General features: G+C 51.1%; 10 protein-coding genes across 10 annotated transcripts; 7 read left to right on the top strand and 3 right to left on the bottom strand.

Annotated features, from left to right (window-relative positions):
- Nucleotides 1-1,183: 1,183 nt before the first annotated feature.
- On the top strand, nt 1,184-3,474 carry QC762_116490 (uncharacterized protein; the record flags this gene model as incomplete). The annotated part of the gene is made up of 2 exons (XM_062886065.1): nt 1,184-1,697; nt 1,760-3,474. 2 exons carry the CDS (start codon nt 1,184-1,186, stop codon nt 3,448-3,450), a joined length of 2,205 nt encoding a protein of 734 aa, XP_062749103.1. The 3' UTR covers nt 3,451-3,474.
- On the bottom strand, nt 3,464-4,151 carry QC762_116480 (uncharacterized protein). The gene is made up of 2 exons (XM_062886064.1): nt 3,919-4,151; nt 3,464-3,862 (listed from the first exon to the last, which is right to left on the bottom strand). Exons 1-2 carry the CDS (start codon nt 4,060-4,062, stop codon nt 3,599-3,601), a joined length of 408 nt encoding a protein of 135 aa, XP_062749102.1. The 5' UTR covers nt 4,063-4,151; the 3' UTR covers nt 3,464-3,598.
- An 833-nt stretch (nt 4,152-4,984) lies between these two features.
- Nucleotides 4,985-6,277, bottom strand: QC762_0015830 (uncharacterized protein; the record flags this gene model as incomplete). The annotated part of the gene is made up of 2 exons (XM_062883017.1): nt 4,985-6,153; nt 6,190-6,277. The coding sequence occupies 2 exons, from the start codon at nt 6,275-6,277 to the stop codon at nt 4,985-4,987; spliced, it is 1,257 nt and encodes a 418-aa protein (XP_062749101.1).
- An 893-nt stretch (nt 6,278-7,170) lies between these two features.
- Nucleotides 7,171-8,959, bottom strand: QC762_116455 (uncharacterized protein). Its single transcript, XM_062886063.1, has 2 exons — nt 7,945-8,959; nt 7,171-7,889 (listed from the first exon to the last, which is right to left on the bottom strand). The coding sequence occupies exons 1-2, from the start codon at nt 8,505-8,507 to the stop codon at nt 7,370-7,372; spliced, it is 1,083 nt and encodes a 360-aa protein (XP_062749100.1). The 5' UTR covers nt 8,508-8,959; the 3' UTR covers nt 7,171-7,369.
- A 177-nt stretch (nt 8,960-9,136) lies between these two features.
- On the top strand, nt 9,137-11,241 carry QC762_116450 (uncharacterized protein). Its single transcript, XM_062886062.1, has 7 exons — nt 9,137-9,640; nt 9,695-9,791; nt 9,851-10,111; nt 10,176-10,221; nt 10,277-10,319; nt 10,372-10,597; nt 10,653-11,241. Exons 1-7 carry the CDS (start codon nt 9,389-9,391, stop codon nt 10,859-10,861), a joined length of 1,134 nt encoding a protein of 377 aa, XP_062749099.1. The 5' UTR covers nt 9,137-9,388; the 3' UTR covers nt 10,862-11,241.
- Nucleotides 11,242-11,602: 361 nt separating this feature from the next.
- Nucleotides 11,603-13,248, top strand: QC762_116440 (uncharacterized protein; the record flags this gene model as incomplete). The annotated part of the gene is made up of 6 exons (XM_062886061.1): nt 11,603-12,072; nt 12,123-12,418; nt 12,469-12,618; nt 12,672-12,781; nt 12,837-13,061; nt 13,112-13,248. Exons 1-6 carry the CDS (start codon nt 11,641-11,643, stop codon nt 13,246-13,248), a joined length of 1,350 nt encoding a protein of 449 aa, XP_062749098.1. The 5' UTR covers nt 11,603-11,640.
- A 128-nt stretch (nt 13,249-13,376) lies between these two features.
- QC762_116437 (uncharacterized protein) lies at nt 13,377-13,907 on the top strand (the record flags this gene model as incomplete). Its single annotated transcript, XM_062886060.1, has 1 exon — nt 13,377-13,907. The coding sequence occupies one exon, from the start codon at nt 13,377-13,379 to the stop codon at nt 13,905-13,907; it is 531 nt and encodes a 176-aa protein (XP_062749097.1).
- Nucleotides 13,908-16,512: 2,605 nt separating this feature from the next.
- On the top strand, nt 16,513-16,848 carry QC762_116432 (uncharacterized protein; the record flags this gene model as incomplete). Its single annotated transcript, XM_062886059.1, has 1 exon — nt 16,513-16,848. The coding sequence occupies one exon, from the start codon at nt 16,513-16,515 to the stop codon at nt 16,846-16,848; it is 336 nt and encodes a 111-aa protein (XP_062749096.1).
- Nucleotides 16,849-18,153: 1,305 nt separating this feature from the next.
- Nucleotides 18,154-19,422, top strand: QC762_116430 (uncharacterized protein; the record flags this gene model as incomplete). The annotated part of the gene is made up of 1 exon (XM_062886058.1): nt 18,154-19,422. One exon carries the CDS (start codon nt 18,154-18,156, stop codon nt 19,420-19,422), a length of 1,269 nt encoding a protein of 422 aa, XP_062749095.1.
- Nucleotides 19,423-20,513: 1,091 nt separating this feature from the next.
- QC762_116425 (uncharacterized protein) lies at nt 20,514-21,290 on the top strand (the record flags this gene model as incomplete). Its single annotated transcript, XM_062886057.1, has 1 exon — nt 20,514-21,290. One exon carries the CDS (start codon nt 20,514-20,516, stop codon nt 21,288-21,290), a length of 777 nt encoding a protein of 258 aa, XP_062749094.1.
- Nucleotides 21,291-21,343: the final 53 nt, after the last annotated feature.

The following is a 21,343-nucleotide window of genomic DNA, read 5'->3' as shown; positions in this document are numbered from 1 at the left end:
ACATGGGCGCAAAAACCCGGACTCTCAAAAAAGTCGCCAAGCTCCTTTTTCACCCACACTCTGCGGTCCCCAAAACCAGACCAAAGGGAACAGAGATCAAAGCTTTCGGCATGCTTGGCGAGGGAGGCGGACATGGTAAATGCTGCTATGCTGGGATCGTCCGTACAAATAGATTGCTGTGGGAGCTGGGATAAAAAGAAGGCCGTTTGGGAGCGAGAAAAGGGCGCGTGGAAGAGGAAGCAGTGCGCCTGGGAGAGATTTGAAAAAAAAAAAAAGAAGAAAAAAGAAATCACGGGGACACGAGAACAACAAGACAAAAATAAAAACATTCTATCTGTTGTGTGTGTGGGGCAATATTTTGGGCAGATATCTCCATCGTTCCTTCCTCCGTCAAGCTAAGGAGTCGTCTTCCAAGCAACAACCAGTTTGGGGAAAGAGCCACTGGCACAACTGTTCCGACCCATCATTTACTTAGAAGGTAAAGAGAAATGATGATCTGTGGGCTCGAGCCTAGGCAGTGTGGGTGCTAACGCTGCAGGTAATTCCATCCTAACATGGATGCTATGGGTTAACTGGGACGAACGCTCAAGACCGCCAGCCATCTGACAATTTGTTGAAAATATAACCTGTAATACACATCTACATAGCATCTGTCGTTGTTACAATTTTTAATGCCCACCAAGACTCTTTCTGAGGAATGCCACAGCCCGTTGATGACCGCAGGCCTTTTGCTTCGATGGTCATTGATTGATTGGGCTTTGGGGCTTGCGTTGCTTGGCCTAAGCTATTCTGTGAGTTTGACATACGAACAACCCTCCATTGCCTTGGTCTGATTTTATTTTACATAGCGCCATTAATCTTGATGTAGCTCCAAAATAAATAATGTATTGGGAGTTCTCCTCTTGGCCAAAATATGTGTGTTGAACCGTAAGTTGCATACTTGAAAACCTCGATTTACATCCCCAAAAAACTCAATGAAGATATTTAACTTCGAGCAAGTCAGTCAGAGACAGCTCCTTCCCACCTAATAAGCGCAAAGAACTTTCAATGCTTACCGTACCGGGCAATATGAGGTTCAAGACCTAGTGGAAGATAGGAGCACGTCATACAATCGCCAAGCCTCACCGCAGCCCTGATTCTACCACATGTACTACAGAGCCAACAGCATGACTTAGGTTGAAGAATGAGACCAGATCAGTGCACCAACACACATGGCGCCATGTCACCAACCACCAACCCCTGGTTTTCGTTGGTGATATTCTCGCCTCATGAATCCTATAAAGTCCCAACTTGCCAAAGAACGACCAACGGATTTTGCCCAACCTCCTTCGCACGCGGACCACTGCCCTCAAACGCCAGTTATATCGTCGACAGTTTTTCTTCTCTTCCTCAGTCAAAGTCCCAAGTAATTAATTTCGCACACACCGGCAACGGCAAGTTAAACACCATGTGCGACAGCTGCCGCAACCTCATCCCAGAGGACCCAGAGTTCTCTCCAGCTAGCCAATACAAATGGGTCTGGGAATCCGACACAGACTGCGAGATTTGTCAATTCATTTGTAGCACCGCGACATCAATTCACCCTGAACTAGGCTCAACCGACGACCTTGAAGCATGGGTGCGTCTAGATGAAAGACAGAACCGGTTCTATTTCGACTTCTCCGGCGGGTATGCCCTGCAGGTTTATGTCAAGCTTGGTATATCTCCCATTTGCTCTTCCTCATCAAACAATTGTCTAATTCTAATAATATCTTTGCAGACTACGATCCTGATGAAGGTCATGACCACCCAGGACTCATCCCCGAGGATCCAATCGAATTCACAAGAAGATGTCTTGAAGAATGTGAAGAAAACCACCCTGAATGTTCCCAGCGCACCTCAGATCTCCAGCCAACACGCCTTATCTACTGCGCCGAAGGTGCTGATCAGCTCCAACTCGTGGACAGTGACGACATTGGCGACGTTGAATACATCGCTTTAAGCTACTGCTGGGGCTCGGACGGTCTCTTCAGAACCACCCTAGACAACATCGACGAGTTGAGAGAAGGGTTTGACCTTGAAGCCCTGCCGCAGACACTCCAAGACGCTATAGATGTCACACGCCAGTTGGGGATGGAGCACATCTGGATTGATGCAATCTGCATCATCCAAGACGACACAGCCGAGTGGGAGCAAGAAGCTGGCAGGATGGCAGAGGTGTACGGGAATGCACGGGTTACTCTCGCTGCCTTGTCTGCGTCTACGGTGACGGAGGGGTTTCTTCACTGGAAAAGAAATCCACAGGTGGTGACCCGGGAGTTGGCTGGTGAGGATGGTGAAACGTTTCTGCTGGTTGGGAAAGAGGGAGTGAAAAGTGGCTTGCATCCCCAGAGTTTGGACCGCGATAACCCGTGGCCGGTTGTCGGCAGCTTTGATGACTTCTTGGATCCAGTGCAAACAAGAGGATGGTGCTTTCAGGAGCAGGTACTCTCTCGCCGGTTCATAGGCTTTTCCAGCAGGGAGGTACAATGGCTCTGCAAGACCACCATGGGTTGCCAGTGCGGACCACTTGATCCCGCCAGTGGAGGCAGCCTACGTCCCCGACCTCCCACCCTCACCATGCAAGACGATGCGTTTGCTTTCTGGGCTGAAATGATCTCCGGCTATAGCCGCAGAGGTCTCACCTATCAGAAGGACAAGCTGCCCGCGATCGCAGGTCTGGCCCGTGAAATCCAGAACACCACTGGTGCCACTTACGTTGGTGGGATCTGGATAAAAGATCTGACACGCAGCCTGAACTGGGTAGCTCGCGAAGTGAACGATGTCTGGGCGTGTCCCGACACCTACAGAGCGCCCTCTTTCTCCTGGGCTTCTCTAGATTCCCCGATATCCATGGACCCCGAAGACTATCTAATTGGATATGTCGAGGTGCTGGAGTACTCTGTCGAGCCGAAAGGTCAAGATCCCCTTGGGGAGATCAACGCTGCCAGTTTGACCGTCAGTGGTTATGTGCATTCGGCCACCCTGATGGACAGTGATGACACCGCGGAGGGATTCGAATATGACGTCAGAATCAAGAGCAGCATCAGAATTGCCAGGAGGTACGCCATGGTTCGTCACGACACCGAGCTTGTCAGAGTTCAGATTGTGGACGCAGACGGGGAAGTGCAGTGGTCTATCCAGCGAGCTAGAGAAGGGAAGATGCCAGGAGAGGAGTTCAGACCTCAGGTGACTGTGCTAGCGCTCTGCTTGGGTGTGGATGAAGCAAACAGGGCTATTGAGTTTCTCATTCTGGCACAGTGTCCAAGTGACCTAAAGACGTGGGAAAGAATTGGGTCCGTGAGGGTCACTGAATCTGACCCACAGCCCGATTCTGAGGAGGAAGAGGAGGAGTTCGAGTTTTGGGATTTTGACGATTTTCTTGCTGAGATCACGGACGAAAATTACAAAACGACCCTCACATTGGTATAGTGGATGGTGTAGATTACGTGAGCAGGTATGACAAGTGTCTTCATAAATTGATAACAGCAAGAGGGAATAGATTCGATTGGCATTGGGTAATTCACTCTGACCATGTCCAAACCTCCGCAAGTTCCCGTGTGAATGGAATGTGCCCAATCTATTTCTTCTTGCCCATAGCATCCTTCATGGTATCCTTCATGGAGCCCATACCCTCCTTCATGCTCTCCTTCATCGACCCCATGCCTTCTTTCATGCTCTCCTTTGTGCTGCTGCTGGATCCTTCCAAACCGGACTTCTTCGTTTTGCTGCCCGAGGACGGCATGCTTGACGAGGAGCTCTTCTTTCCCGAAGAGCTAGTATTCGCCAGGTGGACCTTCTCGGGGTGAGTTGTTGGCTCGTACATGGATCCGGGCTCGTGGAGCTTTGGGGCTGCTGTTAGCCATGTCTCGGATTCTAACAAAAGAGCCAAGAACATACGTGGGCCTCTTCCTCGGCACGATCAATCAAATCGTGACACTCGACAGCCGCTTCATCCGTATACCCTGTCTCATGATGCTCGTGGTGCTTGTGAGGCTGAGTAGAACCCTTCTTCTGGGGGGCTTTCTCGTGGTGGCTGCTCATTGTGTTGGTTGATGGATGGAGGTTTCGTCTGCAGAGGTGGGTGGAAGATGAGTTCGAGCGATGAAGGAACAAAAGGCGAACTTACCACTGAAAGTTCAGTTTAATATCCCCTCCATTTCCCCCCTTCATCATTGTGAATGTGTCGTCATGCTGACCCTCTTCGCAACGTCACGGGCGCGAAATGCATGGGGTCTGGACGCGATCCGATCACCAAAACCCCACTTCGACTCGGACAAAGACCGTCATTTTTGAAAGATTTGCTGCGTTATTGTGAGGTGAGCTGCAGCTGTTTGACTCTCTTATGGCCCATGCACAGTTTGTTTGGCATGGCTGAAATGAAATGCTTGCCATGAGGCTGCAGGAAGCTGACGAAATGGCAATGCAGCTGATCAGATGATGCAAAACCCACACAGCAAGCAGCGGGCAGGTGAAGGTAAAACAAACAAACACCTATCCATTCTTCCAGTCAATGTTATGATCTCGGATTTCTGTTCATCTAAACGGCTGTGCATCTACCGGTCTTGGTTGAAACAGCTTGCTGCGTCAAACTCGGAAACTCCGATAACAAAAAAGGAAAAAGCTTTTCTGTGGATTCGAACCTAGGCGGTGCCGGCCGACACTGCAGGTGACTTCTCGTAACCTAGACATATAGGGATTAACTGCGGAATACTCAAACAACTACAGTCCAACTCTTCATTCATATACCCTAACCTGTTTGTCAAAACTGTAATTGCGCAATTACCAGAAACAGCCCACCGCTCCCCGAATGAAGACAAATTGCAGAAAAAACCACGTATTAAAATTGCCAACGAAGTCACTGATCCTGTTGCTAATCATACACAGAAGAGACCTAAGTTACTCACGAACAATCAAAATAATTTCCAACCTTGACTTCTTGATCCGTATGTTGATAGATGGTGGATCAAATTCCGGAATCATCAGGCAAAGGCGTCGGCGTGGACGTGTAAGACGCAGCAACCCAAGAGTCCCAACTGCGGCACAGCGTAGCGGCAGTCTGCGCAGCGGGACTCGCCTTTGGCCACATGGCAGCAGCATCGGCCTGACGTTCCAGAATCTGCAGGGCCAGACCTTGGGATGCATGACTGGCGATATGGCAATGAAGGAGCCACGCGCCCGGGTTGTCAGCCTTGAAGGCAATGATGATGAAGCCGCTCTTAGGCATCAGCACCACATCACGACGAGGCGGGTTGATGAGGTTCAGATGGATGTTCTCAGGGACGTAGGTGGTTTTTTCGGCCTGTTGGAGGATGGCAAAGTCATGTACGTGCAGGTGAATCGGATGGGCACTGGTATCTCCATCAGGAGAATAGTCCACGGTGATGGCTAGCCATACCCAGTCGGTTTGGTTGGGGCGACCTTCGGGGTAGATTTCCCAGAGCTTGTTCTTGAACGGCTCGTCGTTGTCCAGGTTGAGGAACACTGGGTCGCTGAAGTTGATCTGGAGTGGATTGGGGCCATTGATATCCCCTGATACGTTTCTGAAAGAATAGGAGGCCTGGGGGAAACTCGGAATCGGATCAACCGGTGGGCCGCTGATCACGGCCATGTGCTGAATCTTGCTTTCTGTTGACATGACATTGATCGGATCCTCAACAACCCAGGGCAGCACGGGTCTCAAGCTGGTGGCAGTCTCATCCGAGCAAGCCATGGAAATATCTGTCCATGGTTTTGATTCTGGATCCTCCGTACTGCTCTTGTTGTAACGCAGAATTCCCGTTTGCATGTATGTCTCCTTGCTGTCCTTGTTGATGACCACACCAGCACCGCAGTTCGGGGCGACCCACGTTCTGATCCAGTAGTTTCCGTTGCTGTCAAGGGGCTGTTTGGTGTTGTTCTTTGGATTTGCTTCGACAATAACATTGTATCGTTGACCGATTCCAACTAGGATCGACGAGTTGAGGTAGGGGTAAATGGGAGCGAAGTCAGCACTGACAATGGAAAGCAGGTGGTTGTCGATGGAGAAGATAAAGGTGGATCCAATCGAGGTGTTGATGAGTCGCAGCAGGTATCGTTTGGGACGTGAGTTCGGAACCTCGAGCTCGGGCGGCTCATCCTCATACACTTTGTCCGCTGTGAACGTAAGAGTGTAAGGCTTCGGAATCTTACTCGTGTTTTGAATTTTCCTTGCCCCAAATTTGGTCACGTTCCCGATCCCGTTCAACAAGATGCTCTGGATCCATCTTTCCTTGAGCATGTTTCCAACTGGAAATAGGCTGCCATGTCTCCAGTCTGTCATCAGGAGCGGGATGTCTGCCGCCTCATCATAGGGGGCGCTGCTCGGGCCATGAAGAGTCTGCCATCAGTCGTCAGTGATATACCCAGATGTACTTTGAGTGAAAAGGTTGCGTACAATTGGTCCGACTGCCCCGTCACCATACTGTTCACTGTAATGGGAGTAATACCATGAGGAGCCATAGGTTAGATGACCAGGAAATGGCCCACCCACGGATATGGACCACCACCCCCACACCAGCCACACAACCTTGATGAGATTACCCCTGAATGCTTACACTGCCCACAACAAGACCAATATTGGGTCAATTTCTATGGAAGTAATACCAAAATGTAGCTCAATCACTGTCAGAGTCAGACATCGCGTCTGCTTCCCTCTTACGCCGGGTTTGAACCCGATAACGTGTGCTACGCCGCACAGGCTCGGCTGGCTCCGGCTGCTCCACATCCTCCTTAGGCACCACTTCTTCCTCCACCACCCTCCCTTCAATACGAGCCTCTTCCAGGTTACAAAGCCTTGCAAACTTGGAATTCGAATCTTCTCTATTCAACTTGCGCCTTTTCTTTGCGTCCTGGGCTTTGTGGGCGTTTTGTTGGTGCCTTGCCGCATCAGCTTTGTAGGTGGCCATTAAACATCACTCCGTGACAGCTCCTTCAAGACTTACGTCTGGTTAAAACACGCGTGATTGCATCAATCTCCTGACACACACCTCACAACCATGATTATGCTGCCCCATCATTCCCTCTCCAAGAGTGTCCTTCGAACCTGAAGTGGGTGTACTCCTCTTCCACCTCAAAGTATGTCAACGCACCTCTTTCTGGTATCTGCCCAAGTGAGCTATAAGGTCATCACTATTGAGCCAGAAAGTCTAGTTCTCTTGTTTAATTGCAGTTGGATATTGACACCCAAAGGACGTATAATCAACAGCTTCCGAGCAAGTCACCACACCACAGCCTTCTTCCATCTGCTTCTATCATACATATTATGATATGCCAACACAATCCCAAACCTTGAACCTCGCCCGCCAGGCAAATCCCTCCGTTCGTTCCACACTCAATCCATAAACTCAACCTCCAAAATCATCAGCTCGCTGAAGCTCTGCAGCCTCAGATCCCTCAGATTCATCTCCGACTCAACCTCACCCCAAACTGCATTAAATCCCCCAGGCTCCTTCTTGATAATCATGTCCAAAATCTTCTGCTTGTTCCCCCCAAGCTGTACTCCATTGTTGTGGTCATCAACAATCTGCTTGAGCTCCTCATAGATCTTTTGACCTAAAGGCTTCTCGTTCAACGCTGGGTTCCCCGTCTTCTTCTGCTGAAAGGCCTGATACTGTCCCTGCACAGCTTGATTCGCTGGGTCCCAAGGCAAGCCGGCAATGACAACGGGATCCCAGTAGAGATGGACTTGCGCGTAGGCGTCGTTGAGCCAGTAGAGAGGGTACTGGAGGACAAAGGCCTTGAGGTCCTGGATCAAATCCTTGGCCCTGGCGTCTTGGTTCTGCGTCACCTTTCTCACTTTGGGTGGCTTGGGCTCGGGTTCCTTGACGTTGGGGGTGTTGTTGAAGACGTTTCTAAGCCCATGAGTTAGAGGTGTGACCAATAAGATCGCAAGAGACACAAACTTACTTGCTAGCACCTTGAACAAGCGATGCCAAACTACCGGTTGTGACAGCTCCCGCCGCACTCTTTCCAACATTGGTGATGATGACCTTGGCAGCACCCTCAAAGCCAGTCTTGGCCAACGTCGACGCCGTGGCCTCAATCGCGGCTTTACCTGCTGCCTTGCCTGCAGCAGTGGCACCAGCTCCGCCGCCAATCAAGCCAGAAACACCACCGATGGCCATGTCGGTCACAACTCTCTGCACGGTAACCTCCCCAACATCGCCCTTGACGTCCTTGTCGTTGATGGTGGTGCTGATGGCGTACTCAGTGCCCAAGCCGATGGTGGACGCTGCTGCACCACCTGCGATGGCACCAGCTGGTCCACCGACAACCATACCACCGACGGCACCGGCCGTGGTGATTAGACTGTTGGTGCTGGTGGCAAGGGCTCGTTTGGCATGTTCTGTGTTGCCGGCTAGGGCTTGAACTCCAGCGACGCCGTAGCCGACGATGGGCACCTTTTCGAGGATGCGGGTGGCGATGCCATCGCGGGAGAAGGCGTTGGCGATTGAGTCAAAGAAGCCCATGATGTAGAGGGATATGCTCAACAGATTGGGATGAAGGAGACGGAAGGACGAGGGAGCTGGAAGAGGGACTGGCCCCTAGGAAGAGATTTATCTCGTCTCATTGTCTATGTCTGGGGGTTTGCAGAAGTGACGTTGATGCAACATATCGAGAGGGAACCAGCGAACAATGCATCATGAATGGAGCTGAACTACCAAGATCGGTTAGTCCGATTGTTCAGCTCATCGTCGAAGCGATTTTTGTGGGTCAATACTGATGTCGAGATGTAGAAACCCTGGCCTAGAGCGCTCTAGGCTTCGAGTTACTCGTTCTAGCGCGCGTTAACTTCCGTAGTACGGGGCATCAGCTGTAAAAACGCCTCGGTGCATGGAGTTGTAACTTGTTTTGGATCTCAGCTGCCAAAAGGCTGCTTGACCGATCGGTTGGAGGCTTGGCGGGTTGTTTTGCATCGTGTAGGACTGGTGGTTGGAAATGGTGCAGTCTGAAGGCAGCATGTAAGGTGGGCTTGTCTCCACAGCATGGATCTGATAGGGGTTAGGGTTGTACCGGCCATCATGACGTAAATCGTCTTGAGGTGTGTTGGTGTCCAACAAAACAACGTTGATTAGTGCTCTTCAAGCATAACTTTATATTTTCCATATTTTACTCAATGCATTTGATGGGGAAGAATATATAAACGACAGAAATCTACTCCGTACCTGGCCCCTCAATCCAGGTGGGTAGTTGTCGGATTAGCGCTTTGTTTACGTACCATCTCCACTCAAGAGTCATCATCCCCAAGAACATTCCCGTAGTCATTCGCTTACACCCCATCATCCCCGCTCCAAGCCCTTTGTGTCACATCACAAACTGAAAGGTTGAAACAACTCTATTGAATCTGAATATGCAAGACACTGTCCATTCCCTGGTGTGGCTGGCCATTGGCTTCGCCCTGGTCAATGTCGCTCACAGCTTGGAAGCCCAGAATAACTTTCGATACCTCGCCCAAACCCCCCTATCTACCGCACCCACGTTCGACAACGAAGACACACCATGGGGCTTAACAACTTATGCCAACATTCCATATCTGCCCTGTCTCTCAAAGCGTGACAGCCTCAAATATGACATCGCTGTCCTCGGTGCACCATTTGACACTGTAAGCGCTGCCCCATCCGCTGAAAACTCCCCATCAACTAACCATCTCCCACAGGCAACAACCGGCCGACCAGGAGCCCGCTTCGGCCCCGGAGCAATCAGATCTGGCTCCTCGCGCATTTACGCAGATGCAGCATGGAGTTTATACACCGGTGAGCCCAGTCACCAGCACCAACAAACCCTTGACGCACAATCAACTGACAAAATCCAGGGGAAAATGTCTTCAAAAGCAACGTCAAAATCGTCGACTGCGGAGACGTCCCAATGACCAGACTGGACAACACCGTCGCGCTCAAACAGCTGGAAACCGGCCACGACATCATCAATGCCCGCTCTCCTGTTTCTAGGGACCTGTCCCCTGTCCCGAGGATTATCAACTTGGGAGGTGATCATACCACCACGCTGTCTGCGTTGAGGGCAGCGTACAAGAAATGGGGGAAACTCTCTGTTATTCATTTCGATGCTCATATTGGTGGGTTTCGGCCAGTTACCTTGCAATGGTTTTGGGTCGAAGGCTGATATTGTACATGATTAAGATACTTGGAACCCCAAGGTGTTGGGTGGTGATGTTTCTGACTATGGGTATGACCACTTCTCTCCTTCTTTCAACAAACCCATCTGCTGACAAAAGTTCCAGAGCGGTAAACCACGGAACCTTCCTTCACATTGCACACGAGGAGGTAAGTCTCATGAAAGCAACCACGTTTTAAACTCGGCTGACGGAAAATGCAGGGGCTCATTACAAACTCCAGCATTCACGCAGGCATCCGGGCACCTCTTGCCCACCCAGTCAAAGACATGAAGAATGATCGCCGTTGCGGGTTTGATTTTGTTACCTCCAGGGATCTTGACCGTTTTGGTATCAGCGGGATTATTGAGAGGCTGAAATCCAGGGTTGGAGACGCGAAAATCTATATCAGTGTTGACATTGATGTTCTGGATCCTGCTTATGCTCCTGGTAAGTTGTCATGTTGAACAAAACCAGGTGATAGTGTGGTTAATGAATGATGCAGCAACGGGAACTGCTGAGCCGGGTGGTTGGACGTCGAGGGAGCTATTGACTATTCTTGACGGACTGGTTGGGCTCAAAGTTGTGGGTGCTGATGTCGTTGAAGTTGCGCCGGCTTATGATGGTGCTGGTGAGACAACGGGCGTGGCGGCTGCTGAGGTTGTGCATTCTCTTCTGTATTTGATGGTGAAGACCCCAGTTGCGGGGGAGTGAGGTGCCGGAATCTGAGCTGCAGTGTGGATAGGACGAATGTTCCTTATCGCCAGCAATCTGCGTAGGGAAGCAACAACTGCAGTGATCGTTGCCAGCGCGTTCTCCTTGAGCACTTCAGACAGAATCTCTTCCTGCCAGGGTAACATTCCGTGACCCCGGATCCATATTTCGAATCCACGATTGGAATTTCAATCCTGTCACACGTCAACAGACTAATTGGTCACACCACGGCCTCACTATTATCTACCTACACCTCGAGAGCCGGTGGTTAAAACGTAACGCAGGCAATCAAGCACCACGCGGCTATCAAAGGAATAGCATTGGTTAACTAAGTATATTAGGGACCTTAGTAATACCCTAGTAATAACCTAAAGCTACAGTACATAGTTTTTAATCCCATTATTATCTACGTATAAGAATATTCGAAGCCTCTAACGTTATAACTAGGTTCTCTAAATTTATAGGCACCCACCCTTTTTCCGTATATTACTAACGGCAAAAGTAAGTATGTGTTATGCATGCAAGTGCTGCCCAAATCTTCAACAGATGTGTTGTGCAGCACTAGCGCTGAGAAATATTGGCATAGAAGCATATTTTCTCTGCAATAGTGAAATCACATAAAGAGCCATGCAGCCATGTTGAACAAATCAGTGTGGGAGTTCCCCCACGGGATTGCAACCACATGATTCAACGTCGTACAAGTTGTTTGGCCCAGAATTTCCAACTCAGCGCATTTAAAGGTCCCGACGGCCCTCAAATTGCCAGAGTAGTACTTGCGCATGGGTCTCACCTGTCACCGTAAAATGTCGCTTCACATCATCATCGTCGGCGCTGGAATCGCCGGGCTGTCAGCAGCTGTCTCTTTGCGACGAACTGGTCACCGGGTAGAGATCTACGAGCGCACATCAGCAAACAACGAAGTCGGAGCCGCCATCACCGTACCCCCTAACGCATCTCGCTTTCTCCTTGAATGGGGACTTGACCCAGTCGCCGAACGCTTTGTCAAGGCAGATGAAATGGCCTTTCTCGACCCTCTTACTTTGAACACTCTGTTTGCTGTTCCTCAAGAACAAAATCGCGCCCGATATGGCTATGACCTGTGGCTTTCCCACCGTGTTGACTTGCATGCTTGGTTCAGGAGGAAGGCGACAGCAGTTGAGGGGCCTGGAACTCCAGTGGTGCTTCACTTGCAGCGTGCAGTTGTGCGATATGTGGGTAGTATAAACCCTATTTGTTGCCAAATTTGGCTGACAGATTGAAGGACCCTGCCACTCCCTCCATCACCCTCGCCGACGGAGGTGTACTCTCTGCCGATCTTGTCGTCGGAGCAGATGGGATTCACTCACTAGCCACGGAGGTGGTGCTAGGGAGCAAGATTGAGCCATCGCCCTCTGCGTATTACAACACCTGTTTCCGTTTTCTGATTCCAGCCGCTTCGTTGGCTGAAGACCCTGAAACTCGATGGTGGCATGAAGACGAGCACAGTAGGAAGGTTAGCATGCGGATTATCACCCACAATGCAACAAGTAGAAGGATAGTTTCGTATCCATGTCGAGAGTAAGTGAAAACGTTTCTTTTGTAATCCGCTTTGCTGACTCTGTTATCAGCCGCGAGATCCACAACTTCGTAGGTCTGTATCATGATCCTGCCATGGCAACAGCCACTAGGGAAGACTATTTGGCAAAGGTGGATAAAAATAGCGTTCTAGAAACCTTTGGTGCAGAGGTTTTCAGTCCTAAGCTGAGAGCTGTGATTGGGTTTGTTGGCCCTTATATGCTTTGGGAAAATAATGAAGCTGACTGTTGAATAGGAAAGCCACCGACGTCAAACGCTGGCCGCTTTTAAACAGACGTCCGATCCCAAGTTGGCACCGTGAAAGGCTTGTTCTGGTAGGTGATGCTGCTCACCCAATGCTGCCCCGTAAGTGACCCCTGGAACTTATGATATAACTATCTTCAAACTAACAATTACGTAGATCAAGGCCAAGGAGGCGCCCAAGGACTCGAGGATGGTTGTGTTCTAGGAATTGTTCTGTACGGCGCTTCAAATTTAGCAGACATTGAAAGGCGACTGGAAATATATGAGAAAGTCCGGAGGAATCGAGCATCAGCTATCCAAATATTGAGTAGTGTTGGCATGGACCAAGGACATCTTGTCTTGGAGGATCTGAAACCCTATTTCCCGGAAGGTCAAGTTCCAAGTAAGTACGCCATACTGCAAAATGTGGAGGCTCGTTGACGATATGACTAGAAACTCCCCCGGAGATGGTGGCATTTGCGTCTGGATACAATGCTGTTGCAGCTTCTGTGAAAGCTATGAAGGAGGAGCTTGATCCTAGTTTCGAGCTGCCGGCGGAGTTTTTCGGGCCAAGGAAAGGCGGCAAATAATTCCATGTTAGGGAGGTAACCCCACAATCAAGAAAGACAAGAGATCCTCATTTTCGACAACATCAGACCGCAGGACCGAGCAGCGATGTTGTAGACCTGCTTGCCTCAGTCTGTGCTCAGTGTGGGTGATGAGCCAGATGCTCCCCTGGTCAACCCTAACCCACGGGCCCGAAAACTTTTGTGGCCCCACTCATGCAAGGCGCATCCCATTCCAATTAACGCGTGGAGTGGCAGCCAGGTTTTTGGAGCTCGAGTCGCGTCCAATGCCGCCTCGTTATAATGCTACCACCAAAGAAAAAGGTATGCGCCGCACCGCCCACGCCAGCAAGACCCCATTGCGACCGACAAAGACCAGCAAATACTCGACAATCTCAATCATTAGCGATGACGACTCCGATATCGACGCGCGCGACGGGAAAGAACGCGTCTCGTTTCTTGATCTGCTCCAACAGGATGCTTTCGACGACCTCAAAGCTGGGCTTCGCTCAGAATTCGAAGAAATTCGAGCAAAGACTGACGGCACTGTCTACCTCCGCCTTGCCCTGATGCAATGGGCTCGACCAGCCGAAAGTTCGCAGACCTACGAACCACCTGTTTTATCGCCTCGACAACACATATTTCGAGAAAAACGTACCCGAGCGGCTGGAAGGCCGGGATAAGGTGATCTCCGATGCCTTTATCAAGCTTCAGCAGGAGCTACCCTAGGAAATCTTCTTTGCTGTAATGGAGAGGGAAGACTCCCCAGTCGCCAACATGCCTACGAGCTACCTTATCCGCCGTCTAGTGGAGAATGGAAAAGAGCTTCTTGTCGACATTCCTGTCGATGATCGAAATCGGCTTCAACCAGACCTCCCCTCCCTCAAGGGGCAAGATTCGACTTTGGAGGCCGCAATTGTACTGGTTGCCCGTGACAGCGCTGCTGATTTTTGATGGAGGCAGCGGAGGGCCCCACAGTATGTTGACAAGCTGATACCATCTGGAACAAAAATGGTGCAAAAGCTTGCTTGCTGGTATATCAACACGGATAAGCGGCCCAACAGGCCCTGGAACTTCCCAGTTCGAAATATGCTGGTTTTTCGAGATCTCTGTGCAAAGGTTTGGGACTTGGACAAGAACAAAGGGTTAAGCAATCCTCCCTCATCATGATTTGGATCGGATATTGAAGGCGATTCTGGAGACAAAGGACTTCGAATTCTTCGACAACGCTGCATCTCAGACTGAGGGCCGAATTTCGTCGAGCTTCTTCTACTGGGTTGCAGGAATGGTCAAGGCTGATAGTTTGGCCATGAAGGATATCGAGAAGGAGCCTGTCGCCGCAATTTTGATATACCCATGACGCGCATCATCGGTGTCAGGCTATAGCTGATTGGGTGACGATGATTCAAAGTCGCTACTGAAAAAGCTGGCAGGGATAGCTTTGGAAGCGGTAGACAGTCATGCGCCAGGAACTCGGGACGGAGAAGGCTTGGTTTCGGTTGTTGGCGGTGTGCTTGGCCCGGATGCCATCGTGACAGATTGGAGACTGTCGTTGAAAGCCACATCAAGCAGATCCCGTTTGTGCTTTGGGGTTTTGAATGGACTTCGTCAGCTTCGCGAACACCTTCCTGCTCGGTTCGATATCCACACGACATACTACACACACGTTGCTACACAGGTGATCGATGTACTTGACATCTCTAAACTCTTCTACAGTCCATTGGAACCCGAAGAAGAAATCAGCAACAAGCTCGTCGATTTCGCACAACCAAAACCTGTCCCATCAGGAGCTGTGGACCCTGACCGCCTCTCCGACTTTGTATTTGGGCCCCTCGAAGACAAGACACATGACGCGCTGCTGAGGTCACCGGCCTTCAAAGTTACGGCTGGCGCGGGTGCTATCGAAACCAAGTAATTTCACTGCTTTGGGTCCCTCTCCTCCGAAGGCTCAGTGCACGACACACGTCGTTTCTGGCGCCTCGATACCGGCACATGTTTGCCACCATCTTGGAAACAAATTTTGCTCGGTGTGTTGGGTCCATACCGGAAGAAGCGTGGGTTTGGAGTCGCAATTTTCCAGGTGTAATCTGCCCATGCCGTTTATGTGGCGTGGTGAAGTTGTTTTTCGAGAGTACTACAAGAGCCATTCGCATATACTTTCCCCTTTATCCCGCAAAGGCTCAGCATGTCAATGACTCTTACTTGCCCTTGACTTACTTGACACACTGTCAATTTTCCCGGGATAATGGCAGTCTCGTTGCCACCAAAAGTTGTAACTCCTAGCAAAGCAGCCAAGGACGCGTGGTTGGCGAAAGCGTCAAAGGCCAAGGATGCACTTGTAACAGTAAATACACCTGGAATCAGGGCTATACTGGGTGCCTACGCTGTTCAACTGTTGGATTGGGGAAAACCGCCTCGCCCCGAGAATGCCATGCCCGTGCCTGTTGAGGAGCTGATGGGGGGTTTGCCGGTTGCTCGGGTTAATTTGCTTTTAGGCCGGGCTTCGGTGCAGACATTGGGTCATGCAGTGCCGTCAGCGCCGATACCATACCCACCACCAGCGGCATCAGCAATGCTGCCAGCACCAGTACGAACAATGACTCCACAGCCAATGGCAACAACAGCAAGCCGTTATCCAACCCCGATGTTGACATCGTCATCACTGTATCCGCCACCTTCAGGAATGTACCCGGTGTCCACGCCAACACCAGAAGCAGCAGCACATCACCCAACGCCTCCGGGCAGGTTCCCAGTACCAGGACTGACAGCTGCGCCACTTCATGCAACCCCTCCAGCCTTGTATCCCATTGCTCATAAACGTTATAGCGTTGGCGACCAGCTGTATCAAAAACCACCCGATAACCGAGGAAGCTTCCATATATTCGGGGTGCCTGATCTGAAGAAGAAACCCAACACCGAACAGCCGGCAACAGGGGCGTCTCGACCAGCAACCCACCCCAGCCTCCCTAGCAAGTGCCCAAGCCTGGCGTGCCTTCGTAAGCACCCGGTGCCATGGTTGAGTGTCAACAACAGGGCACAACACAGGCAACCACTGGCAATACACCCACCTGCGATCCTCATACAATAAACGATAGAGATCGGAGAGGCTATGATTACTTGGTCCAACTTTTGAACATACGCCTGTACAGCCTTGGAGAAACAACTCGAACGACTTGGACCAGAACCAATGTAGCGACTCGCCGGGTTTGGGTCGATACTGCTGCTCAAAGGGCGAACCTTCGACTTGGGGTTAAGAACAAGGTCGAAGGTGCGTAGGCTTTGCTAGCAATGCACGAGTCCAAGGAGCATGAGATGGTCGAAAAAGTGCTCATGGAGGTACGGTACAGGAAGAAGACGGAAAGGAGCGAGGAAAGGAATCAGGAGAGCAACCAGAAAAGCAACAAGAAAATCAACTCGGTTGCGCCGAGATTTGTTGCAGCAAAGATGAAGCACAAAACGGCGCTCCTTGCCGACCAAGAGGTCGAGAAAGCGCTCGAGGAAATAGAGGCGAAGCGTGCTGCAATTAGGGAAAAGCATGCTGCCAAGGAGGCTGAAGAAAGACAGAAGGCGAGGGAAACTCAAAAAGGCGATGACAGGGCTGGCGATGATGGTCACTGGGGATGACCATCAAGCAAGACAAAGAGCACACCAGTTGATCAATGAGAACCTCAAGAAAATGAAGGCCGTGGCAGATTAGAGGGGTGCACAAGCTAGAGGAGCGTTGAAAGACATACATGGGGCGAAGCCAACACCTGGCTCAACAAGGTCGCAGCCTCCCACGCCTGTGCCTAGCGGCAAAATGGGCAATTCCACGGTGCTGACCCCATCATCTTCTCGACATTCTACCGTTACTCCGGCTACTTCGCGAGTGCTGGTTCCAATATCTGCCAGCCGCATCAACACATCCACAGCTCGGCTCCCCCCTGTCATGGCCGTGCAGGTAGAGCGCCACGCTCGGATTAGGCCACCATACTCAACACCTCGAGGCGTCAAGAGACTGGCGACCGATGTGATTGACTTGACGTTGGATGACGACTGATATCTCTGGGCTCTAACCAGACTTTGGAGTATCGATCGGCAGATTCGGGATACTGTTGTACCAGTATGAGCTGGAGGTTGGACAGACCGGCGTATTGGCATATTCTTTGGGCGGTGGTGGGCAGATATCTTTCTCATATTTTTTTTCCGTTGTCGGGTTGTTTTTTCTGCAAATAATCAACGGCATCTTTTGCTGCATGTTCCAGTTTTCTTTGTTTGCTTGCGGTGGCCATCAATGTCAGCCGGAGTTCAGGTTTACACCGCCAGTCTGCCTGGTCAAGGCTCTCAGCTGAAAGAGACGTTGGTTTGAGTGGTGGTTGGATTCTTGTTTCGCCTGACCAAACTCTACTTTTTCAGATTCCTGCTTGAAGACTTTATTTACACAGCATCTATCATCGATCACGGTATGTTATCAGCATTTTGATCGAAGGATGCGGCAGTTGGATGCAGTGATGTAAGGCACCACCTCGTCTCAAGATGGTGGGTCAGGCGGCGCGTGCCGCGTCGTCAGCCAAACGGGAGGTGGCTCTTGAACCAATATGCGCCAAGAACCATACCTGTGGTAACACCTTGGCGCACATGGGCCCTCAGCTGAACCCTGTCACCTGTGCCATGCCGACTGCCAACAGCGTGCGCACCCCGGTTCTCATGTTCCTCAGCAGCCCAACGCCGTTTGCTCTGGAAGTGCGCAAGCTGTCTCTTGACATTGGCCCATCTCATCAACATAAAAGACGTAAAGAAGCTGAAAGGCTTTTCGAATAATAACCTTCGCCTGGCTTTGCGCTTCTTGCTCACAACCGCCCACTTCTCCACCGATCGACGACGTCCCGCAAATCGAGCCCCGTTACCCAAACCCTAAACCTACCGGGTAGTCTCCCCGACAGGCAAACCATGGCTGCGACTCAGACGCCGACAGAGACACAACCACGACAACCAGCAAAACCCCGTCCATCACCACCATCAGTCTCTCTATCAACCCCTCCGACTGATCTCAAAGAAGTTAATCCCGTACTAAGTCCAACGGCAGTTGAGGCCAATATAAACCACCCTCCACATGCAAATGGCGGCGCACATATGTCTTTCGAGTTCGAGGGATTGGCGATAGAACTAAATACACAACTGGAGTATGTACGGGTTGAAGATGGGGAAAACACAGACTCGAAGCGACCAACGACATGGTTGCTCAAGTCCAAAGACCCAAACAAAGCATACCTGCCTGGCCAGCCACGCATACGGCTTGGTGAGCGTGCACGACATGTCGATGGCCCCGAGGGCAAGGTTGATGGCTATTTACGTCGATGGCATCTCACGGATAAGCTAGATCAGCTTCTTCCCTTGATGCGCTACGTCTTCGTCCAAACACCCGCCTACGACCACATCAACGCACTCCACCATCATGCCGCCCATACCCGGAGGATTGTGGTGGATGAAGAGCCAGGGCTTCATTTGGTGTGGTATTACGAGACAATTTTCATGAAGCCCATCCCCCCATATTTCTTTTCCAGGGCTTTCTGGATGTACATCGCACATGCCGACCCCGAAGTCTACCGTGCTTCTCTCGGTTTCATGCGCAGCTACTACCACATTATCCGGTTCGAGATCGATTTCCACGAGGCCTGCAAGAAGAAGCTCATGCCACGGAAGGACAATGGAAAGTTTCCGACTTATGAGGAATGGTGCGAGTTTATCGAGCCCTTCTCGCTGGTGGGCGACAAGCATGTCAGTCGCCGTTTCAAGTACGGCGAGCTCCGCCTCACACGCATCAACCGGGCCGCCATGTTCTTCCGCTTCAACCTTGCGTACTTCCACCTGTTGCCGCAGTGGGGCTCGTTCTTGTCACATATTCTTGCGCCCTTGATCACGGCATTTGCGGTGTGCTCGGTCATTCTCAACTCGATGCAGGTGACGCTTGCTGCTATCGAGGTGGCCAATGAGACGAACTACGACATACCTGGCCCGGAGGGATGGAATCGTTTCATGAACGTGTCGTTGTATTTCCCCATTATTGTTATACTGTCAATAGCACTTGTCATTGGTGTTACGCTCATCAGCGTATTTCTGATGGGACTGAAGGATTTGCTGAGGGGGAACAAAGTGAGGGAGAAGAAGCGGCTTGGCCAGGCTAGAGTGGGCAAGGGAAGTCACGGGATGGTTTGGTAGCGTTTTGGCACCTCGGGTTGCCATGATACTGGGCTACATAATCAGGGGTTTCTTTTCTTGGATAATGTTGGGTGAACGTGTTGGGTTTGCACGGTGGTTTTGGATATCCATTCCCCTAGTGATATTACCGGTTACTTTATTTACTTGTTGATGGGATCTGGAAATAGGAGAGCACATATCAAACACTTCACATGGACACCATCGGATGGGTGACTGCCAATCCATGATACAGGAACATACAACCCGAGACAGTGAAGAACACCAGAAGGCCATATCCACGATGTCCCCGTCGCTGTCTCGGATCTCCCCGCCTGTCCGAGGACAATTGATAAACCCCACCAATATGTTGGTAAGTCCTCAACGGGGTCGAAATAAGTTTACATGAGGCGCTTGCTTGGTCCTAAACCAATGGAGAAATGATGGCCGTGGCTTGGGATACTTCTGCGAGACCTTTCCCTTTGAACCTATTGTCTTGTTCAAGACTTCGTTAACCCGCCGCGAACCGCACAACTTAGAAGTGATTGAGAAGCAGTTGAACTCAAAGCTTGCACGGTAACTTCATCGACCCTCAGTGACACCAGGGTCCATTTGTGTCTACTTGAATGTAGGGGCCCTTGAATATTGGAACATGCAACGGTTTCTCAGTCAGTCGTCCCTCGAAATATTGCCGTGGACTGCTGCTGTTGCTGAATTTGGTCACCCTTGGCTGCCCTCTTCACTGGCTGGCACAGGCGGTTTCTGAAGTGTGCTGGTCCTACCTCTGTCTCTACGGGTCGTATGCCGTCATTCCCCTGCCGGCATCACCAGCGTGACATCGTCCCTCGTTTTTGGCGATCTTCAACCCGCCCGCTCTCAAACTCCTCGTATCGATGGACCCCACGTCGCTGAGAACGTCTGGTGTCACGGCCAACATGCAACGATTCACACCGTGATGGCCGAGATGTCTCCTTGGTCGCCGTGAATACTGGAGCAATTTACACAATCGCGGATGAGGTTGTAATTGAGCTCGCCCATTCCCGTGGCCAACCCTGCAAATACCTGGATCGAGGATAATCACCCGAGTTAAGTGGCAGGCGTGGAGACGACATGTCATGGACATAAAGACAACATTCCTTCTTTTTGCCGTCTCTCTTTTTCCCAATGTTGACATCATTCACATCGCCAACGAATTACCTACCTTTAGACTCATGACCGTCATCAAAATGTACACCTCTTCCATCTTCACCACCCTCGCCCTGGCAACAGCAGCCCTGGCCACAGGCAGTGCCAAAACATCCAACGACTTCTCCCCGGGCTTCATCCTCGTCGTGCACGTCACCAACCCCGACGCCGACTTCACCCCCACCGTCAACAACGCCGCAGTCAACAGCATCCACGCCGGCCCCGGCTTCCGCGTAGCGACCATCTCCACCGCCCTCACCGACGGACACGTCTTTTACGAAAATGGAACCCTAGACCAGGTTGAAGACGGGGAGACAACCGTCATCTTTGACGCTGCCACGCCCCTGACCCCGTTTGGGGTTCTGGTGCAGGACCCCACGGCGCCGGTTGACAATATTGCCATCAATGCTGGGCCGGGGAGTTATAATACTGTGGATGGGGACCCGGAGGTGAATGCGGCGTTGGTGAATGGGTTGGGGGAGGGGACGTACTTGGTTTGTAATGCGACGGTGCCGTATTATCACCAGAACTTTTTGACGTTGCAGTATGTGTATGAAGGGGGGGAGAAGCCGGATGGTTGTGTGGAGGTTGAGTTGGTGCCGCAGTGTGCAGAGTTGAATGAGTTGCCGGCGGGGAGCCATTCGAGTCATGATCATGCAGTTAATGTGAGGTGTTATAAGGATGCTACGGTTGTTGATTGGAGTTGAGGGGTGGTGTCTAGAGATTGGGCGGGATTGCTTCAGGTTTGGTGTCCTGGGGC

The sequence above is a fragment of the Podospora pseudocomata genome, assembly GCF_035222375.1.
Source record: "Podospora pseudocomata strain CBS 415.72m chromosome 1 map unlocalized CBS415.72m_1, whole genome shotgun sequence".
Taxonomy (NCBI): domain Eukaryota; kingdom Fungi; phylum Ascomycota; class Sordariomycetes; order Sordariales; family Podosporaceae; genus Podospora; species Podospora pseudocomata.
Note: the sequence above shows the minus strand (reverse complement) of the source record. Positions and strands in the feature narration are given on the sequence as shown.